General features: G+C 37.7%; 1 protein-coding gene across 1 annotated transcript; it reads right to left on the bottom strand.

Moving 5' to 3' along the window:
* Positions 1 to 283: 283 nt before the first annotated feature.
* On the bottom strand, positions 284 to 1,755 carry LOC128862383 (brachyurin-like). Its single transcript, XM_054100962.1, has 4 exons — positions 1,452 to 1,755; positions 1,019 to 1,191; positions 820 to 918; positions 284 to 752 (listed from the first exon to the last, which is right to left on the bottom strand). The coding sequence occupies exons 1-4, from the start codon at positions 1,745 to 1,747 to the stop codon at positions 442 to 444; spliced, it is 879 nt and encodes a 292-aa protein (XP_053956937.1). The 5' UTR covers positions 1,748 to 1,755; the 3' UTR covers positions 284 to 441.
* Between the last annotated feature and the right edge of the window lie 5,613 nt (positions 1,756 to 7,368).

Raw genomic sequence — 7,368 nt, 5'->3', positions numbered from 1 at the left:
ATCTTCCCTCTTAGTTCGCGTTTGGTTGGTCCCCATGATATGGGGGTCGAACCACCACTTAAGCCTCATCCCCACGGCAAGGAGAACAACGCTCGTCATGCAAATCAATTAAGTAAATACTCACAATTTTTTTTTTTTTCGTTAAAAAAATTTGTTTAGTAAAAACGTTATTTAAAAACCAAAATGGATGATTGATTTTACGCCAGCTTCTATAACTATTTGTGCCTCTAGGAATATATGAGCAATGAGTAATTAATGAGTAACATATGTACAATACAATTAAAATAATCTCAAACATACCCACTGATTTTTATATAAATGTTCTACTAAATTCTAAATTCTCATCGAATAAAACTGGGTCTTATTTATCTTTTACATATACATACGTATACATATGTACGTATAAGTACGCTATATTTTTTTACGGGTGAACAGTTTGTTTTATTTATTTACAACACCAGATTTGGATTCAATCCAATCCAAGTATGAAGTGATGCGAGTAAATACACCTGGCCAGCCAACTTCACATCCAAGGGCAATGCCAAAAGAAGTGGCTCCAATCAACACAGTCTCTTCACCATCGTTGTATACCAATGGACCGCCGGAGTCACCATTGCAAGTGGAAGTGCCACCAGTAGTCTTAATGCAGATATTAGTTGAGTAAACTGAGCCGAAGAACCACCTGTTGCATGCCTTATTCGACATAATGGGTACCTCAACCCAGCGCAATACATCGGTGGCGCCTGTGGCACCTATGCAGAGATGCAAGTGAAATATAATTAATAAGCAAAAACATTGTATTCCGATTGTTGAACTTACTGTCGCTAATCTTTCCCCATCCAGAGGCAATCACTTGTTCGCCTTCGTAGGTCGAGTATGAGGATGATATTTTAGGCAAAGCAACTGGTTGGATGTATTCTAAAATATTCAAAATTATTATATAAAAGGTAATAAACTTTAGAATGTGGTAGGTAGATATTTTTTTCTTTTTTTGTTGAGAATATGTAAAATTACGTACTGTTAAATTCAATAGAAACTGGAAATTTAATAAGGGAAATGTCGTTCAAAATAAGACTAGAATCCCAATCTTCATGAATGACTATATTCTTCGCAGATACGTAAACAATTTGTTGGTTCTTTTCCGTTTTATCCGTGCGATTCCAAGCGCCCATGTATACGTCAACGCCAGTTCTGCAAAAATAAGACACAATTAAAAAAGGTGTAAAAGTTTTCCAATTATATAATGACCAGAAATATAATTAAATACGTATGAAAGAATTTTTGTGCTCGGTATTAGGAAATGTGTCGGTCAAGTAGTGAGACTGACACAAGAAACAAGGAAATACGCACGCGCCTTTATCTGGTTTTGCAACATCAAATAAAATAAAATGTTTTACAGCGTCAATGACGTTATTTAATAGCTGCACACGCTTATAAGTACTCGTACTTACGCTCCATCTGTGCAATGGGCCGCTGTAACCACCCAACGATCAGAGATCAAGCTACCGCCGCACCAAGCAGAACCTGCGGCAAAGCGCAGCAATAAACCAACTTGATAGGGGAATTGCGTAGGTTCCGCCAAATTGCCATTGGTAATACGTCCTGCGTTACCGTTAATAGGCATACGGGGATTTAATGGTATTTGTGGATGTACATCCAACGAGGCCACTTTAGACCAATCAACTTGGTTGGTGGACGCGATTGCGCTGCCAATAAGGCATGCGGCCAAAATGATTAGCACTTTCATTGTTACTGTTAAACTCACAAAGAACTAGCCGATTGATTTTATTTTGATTGGTTTTATACTTTTGCATTATCTAGAGTCGTTGTGTACTTGTGGCACATGGGCGAAAATGTATGGTCGTGAGGAACCTCGATAAGATAAGTATTAATTTATAGCACAGAGTACACCTAAAATCGGTCGGATATTATTTATAGCAGCTATTATGGTACTTACGAGTATAAACTGGAATTTGCTTTGAAATCAAAGCTGTTAGTCGCCTAAGTTTATAAAATCCGGATTTTCCAAATTGTGGGAGCAATTTGAAGGGAGGGAATTCGGCATCAGCGATATCAAAGGTGCAATTATGAAGAAATACGAAACGGAAAGGATCGGTTATGACAGTATAGCGGGATTACTGCGTATACAAAATGCGACGGTTAGATCGAGCTTCTCATTACGCCCAGATAAAGCACTAGAAGTATTAGTGAGAAATATGTCCCACAAAGATATATGGCTCTATTGGAATTTAATGATGAGTTCCTTCGATTCATCATCCATGGGTGGACTAGTAAGCAAAGGGGCATATAAACATAGGGTAGGCTGCGTCAACATTTAGCATGAATGTTGAATGAGGCCTGCCGCCCACTGTAGTTTATTTCAAACAGAAGGAGCTGTCTTCAATTGGTTTATTGTAACATCAATCAATTCGACATTAGTCACAATCAAACATTCGTTCTCATATTAAACCAATGATGAGTGCCAAAACATAGAAGTATTCTGAGAATTTGTAGTGCCAATGAACTGGATGGTCAGATCACTTTCAGTAGACTCCAATACGGCAATCGGAAGCTTACCAGCTGCCCTTGAGTACGTTTCAGGATAGCCTTTCAGGTGTCACAATGGATCTATTACTTTATTTTTATTTAGTGTAACCACCAACATTGAGAAGGACGAGAACAGAAGGGTGTTGACATAACACGAACATTACTAATAACGAGTTGAAGCGACAAAAGTTGGCTGGTATGCACGCGGTCTTATGTTTATTTGTGCCCGTTGCTGCATCTATTCACCACTCACTAAAGCACCTTAAATTTGCATGTTTAAAATTTTCCGTTTAAAAATTTCACCACAATTAAACTATCACTGGAAAATCGGTCTTAAACGTAACCTTGCGACTCGATGCATTGTCTTGATAAAAAATAATTTATTTACGGAGGACCAGGTTCACACCACTTTTGAAGCTCTTGTTTTTATTTAGGATCATGGTGATAGACCCAAGTCTCATCCATAGTGATAAATTGACGCACAAAATCTATTTCATTTTTTGAAAACGCTCTAAATGTTACTGAGAAAGTCGCATTGGAATGTGTTTTTGTTCCATTGTTAGTGAATGAAACCCAATATTGCAGTCAAAATATTGCTTACACTTCCCAACGAGATGCCTAGGGCTTCTACTATATCACTTTCAGCTACTCGACGATTTTCCACGACTTTTGGTGCTACTGGTGTTTTTAGACGTCCTTGATGGCGAAAAATCCTTACACACTTTGAATAATCGTTCATAAATTTCCTTTGCCTTTCAAAAATAAAAATTCAATCCCTGCAATATACTTGACTTTTTCCACTGAAGAAAATACTGTGACATGTCGGTATTAAATGGCTTGTAAACAAAGAATGAATTGACAGGAAACTTCACGTACGTTCATGTGAAGAGTGTACCAACATAAAAAAAAATTAAATTTAGGCTAGAAGCAATGCCCTCTCTTATCGAACCGCAAAAGTTATTGCATAACCTAGTTCAATAGTACTCAAGAGGCGGCTGTCATAATGGAGTGGTGCGAGACCACCATTCGGAAGTGCACAGGTTCGAAATTACGGGCACGAACATCAATTGATAGAAAAAGTATATTTTAATGAGGTCGCCCCTCGGTATACAATGGCAAACCTCCGAGTGCATTTCTGCCATGAAAAAGCTTATTTTAAAAAACGATCTGCTGTTTGGAGTCGTCTTAAAACTGTAGGTCCCTCCATTAAAACGCATACTACAAATAGGAGGAGAAGTTCGCCAAACACCCAATAAAGGGTGTAAGCGTCAATTATATACAGGGTTTTCAAAAAAGATGTGTTATTTCCGTAAAAGGTCAATGGTTTCGTTGCTTGTGTGGCACGTAGCGCTGTCTTGTTGAAAATAAACGTTGTTCAGATCAATACCATCCAATTCCGGCCATAAAAAATAGTTAATCATCTCTCGATCTCGATCTTAATCCATTCACCGTAACTGTTGCTCCAGCTTCATTTTCGAATTTTTGGTCCGCCGGACCATAAACCGCACCAAACAATCACACGTTGAGGATAAAGACGCTTTTCAACAATAACTCTTGGATTTTCTGAGCCCCAGATCCGACAATTTTGCTTGTTGACGAAGCCATCGAGGTGAAAGTGAACCTCATCACTCAAGATGATTTTTTGAGGGAATTCCTGATCATTTTCATGTATGTATTTCAACGACCCAATCAGCAAAGACACGGCGTTGTTGATGATCGGTCGGCTTGAGTTCTTGTGTTAACTGGACTTTATAAGCCTTAAGACCCAAATCTTAATGCAAAATACGGTGTAATGACGTTTGAGGAATGCCTAATTCCAAAGACGAGGAATGACAAACCTGGGTTTTCTTCAACACTTTTGGCTACAACAGCAATATTTTCGGCTGTTTTTGAGCGACGTGCACAGGTTTTATTCTTCACATCACTAACTTGTCCCAACAGTCGAATTTTTTCACCAATTTCTGTATTGTGGTCCGACAAGGTGATTCACGGTGACCGAAAAATGTTCGAGTTTTACGAACCGTTTCTGCAAAATTTTCACCATTTTCTTAGTGAATTTTAATACTTTCAATGCGTTGTTTAAGCATGAATCGTTCCACATTTATTAATGGCGTAGTTTCTACTTGTCAACTATCAAAAAACGACAGCTTCAAAAGTGACATATACCGAAATAGCGGGCTATTCAAAATAACACCTGTTATTGGAAAACCCTTTATATACAATCAAGAGATGCCGGACTCGATACCTGCCCTACACTGTGAAGAGCATAAAATCGAATTGTCTTGACGTTAATAAAAGTAAAAACTTACGATGAGCGACACTCGAAAGTAGAACCAGTAAACGGCTTCCAAAGCCCAAATACAGGGTGGCTGATGAATTTTGCTACATTAAGAAACTCAAATAACTTTTTTTTTAGTGTATGGAATTCATTTAGTTTTTTTCAAGTTGAAGGTCATTAAATTTTATTAAATGTAGCTTAACTAGTTTTAAAAATAATTGAATTTAAATGCCCCCATGCTCGTTGACACAAGTGCGGCACCTTAGTAAAAAGTTGTTCATTGCTGCTTTGAGAGTTGCGACAGGAATAGCCGCAATTGTTGCCCGAATGGATTGTTTTAGTTCATCCAAATTTGTTGGCTTTGTTTTATAAACTTCTTGTTTACATAAACCCCACAAGAAAAAGTCAGGTGCAGTAAGGTCAGGCGACCTGGGGGGCCAACGAAATTCGGAGTTTCTTGAAATCAGTTTATTGGGAAATTTTCGTCGCAACTCTGTCATAACAGTCTGGGCTATGTGAGACGTTGCCCCATCTTGTTGAAACCACACAGAGTTGAAAGGAATTCTCTTTCGGCGTAGTTCTGGATAGAAAAATTCTTTCAGCATTTTCAAATAACGGTCTCCAGTAACCGTAACGGTGTGACCATTTTCTTCAAAAAAATAAGGCCCGACAATACAGCGTTAAGAAACCGCACACCACACTGTCACGCGAAGAGGATGCAATTCCGTCTCGTGGAGCATCTGTGGGTTAGAAGTACTCCATATTCGACAATTTTGTTTGTTCACATTGCCGTTTAAATCGAAATGGGCCTCATCAGACATGAAAAGGCAGTTTAACATGTTTTGGTCTTCTTCCACCATTTTCAGGATCTTCTGGCAAAATTCCAAGCGAATCGGCAAGTCTGCTGCATTCAGTTTGTTAACCATTTGAATTTTGTAGGGAAATAAGTCTAAATCTTTGTGCATTATTGTTTGCAAAGACTGTCGGCTGACACCAAGTTGAGCAGATAAGCTTCTTGTTGAAACCCTTGGATTGCTTTGTATAGCTGCAGCTACAGCAGCGATCGTTTCCTCCGTCCGAACTGGTGGGTTTCGATAAGGCCTTCTTGCGACTGTTCCTTGCTCAGCAAAATTATTCACCAGTCTCATTATGGTCCATCTGCTCGGGGGATCGCCGCCAAACATCCGCCTGAACTCTCTCTGTACCAAAACTACGGACTCCAGTGCGTGATAGCGACGGACTATCCAAATTCTTGTTTGCGTGTCCCAGTTATCCATTTTAATAAATTTTAAAGATCAATCTGCAAATTAAAACAAAAATGGAACAGATAACTTAAAAAGAAAAAAAGTTATTCAATTTTTTTTTGGTAGCGGCTTTCATCAGCCACCCTGTATATGTATGTATATGTATGCATGTATGAACGTTACGTAATGGAAAAAACAAAAACAAGCACTCATCTATGAATGCTAAAACACACGTAAATACATACCTACTTACGTGTGATTGCAGACGAACCACTACCAGATTACGATTGTGTAGGAAATTTGTAATTTATAATGTTAGATTATCAATCAATCATTTTTATATGGCTTCTAGCTTAGCTAGCAAAGTTTATTGGGCAATAAGCTCAACAATGTTCGTAATCTGTGCCAGGCAGGCGCGTTTTTAAGTAAATACTCGTTTCATATGATTTTTTTAACTCCACCTGTAATTTTTGGTCACCGAAAATTCATATTAAGCGAGCTGAGTTGAATGTAACGGTCATATTTTGAATTTAAGGGTGACATATTGTGAATTATTTAACTTAAGTGGTTTTCTTTCACAATTATTTTAAACAAATGATAACCTCTCAAATATTCTTTCTCGAATTCGAGACCTTAATTTTATTACTGTAATATTAAGTTTCCCTTACTTGATTTCCTGTCTGGTCTATAGAATTATAATTTCTTCCTGGTCTATAGAATTATATGAGTTTAATGCCTTTTGTACTGATATTGAGACTGCTAGTTTTGTCTTTAGAGAGTTTGTGTGATATAAATTTTAATGAACTGAGAAAACATCAAAACTTGATGAAGAAAAATTTCTAAACATTTAAGTTATCGAACTCCATCGCTCATAATGATAAATATTTTGATTATTGCAGAGAAAATATAATAAATATTTATTTAATATATTTACCACATTAATGTCTAACAAAATTTAGAAAAGGCATTTAAAATATTAATATAATTCAAAACTAAAATACAATATATTTATATATATATATAATTGGCGCGTATACCCTTTTTGGCCGAGCTCCTCCTCCTATTTGTGGTGTACGTCTTGCTGTTGTTTCACAAATGGAGGGACCTACAGTTTTAAGCCGATTCCGAACGGCAGATATTTTTACCATTGCCTGCCGAGGGGGGCCGCTATTAGAAAACAGTTTTTCTTAATTTTGGTGTTTCACCGAGATTCGAACCGACGTTCTCTCTGGGAATTGCGAATGGTAGTCACGCACTTACCCATTTGGCTACGGCGGCCGCCAAACTAAAATACAAACT

This window comes from Anastrepha ludens, chromosome 4 (assembly GCF_028408465.1).
Source record: "Anastrepha ludens isolate Willacy chromosome 4, idAnaLude1.1, whole genome shotgun sequence".
Classification (NCBI taxonomy): domain Eukaryota; kingdom Metazoa; phylum Arthropoda; class Insecta; order Diptera; family Tephritidae; genus Anastrepha; species Anastrepha ludens.
Note: the sequence above shows the minus strand (reverse complement) of the source record. Positions and strands in the feature narration are given on the sequence as shown.

What these genes read in the sequence shown, in the direction of transcription:
- LOC128862383 (XM_054100962.1), bottom strand. Translation starts at nt 1,747, where the DNA reads ATGAAAGTGCTAATCATTTTGGCCGCATGCCTTATTGGCAGCGCAATC. An exon ending in AGTTTCTATTGAATTTAACA is followed by an intron (nt 919 to 1,018) that starts GTACGTAATTTT and finishes TGAATATTTTAG; the next exon opens with AATACATCCAACCAGTTGCT. An exon ending in ATGGGGAAAGATTAGCGACA is followed by an intron (nt 753 to 819) that starts GTAAGTTCAACA and finishes ATCTCTGCATAG; the next exon opens with GTGCCACAGGCGCCACCGAT.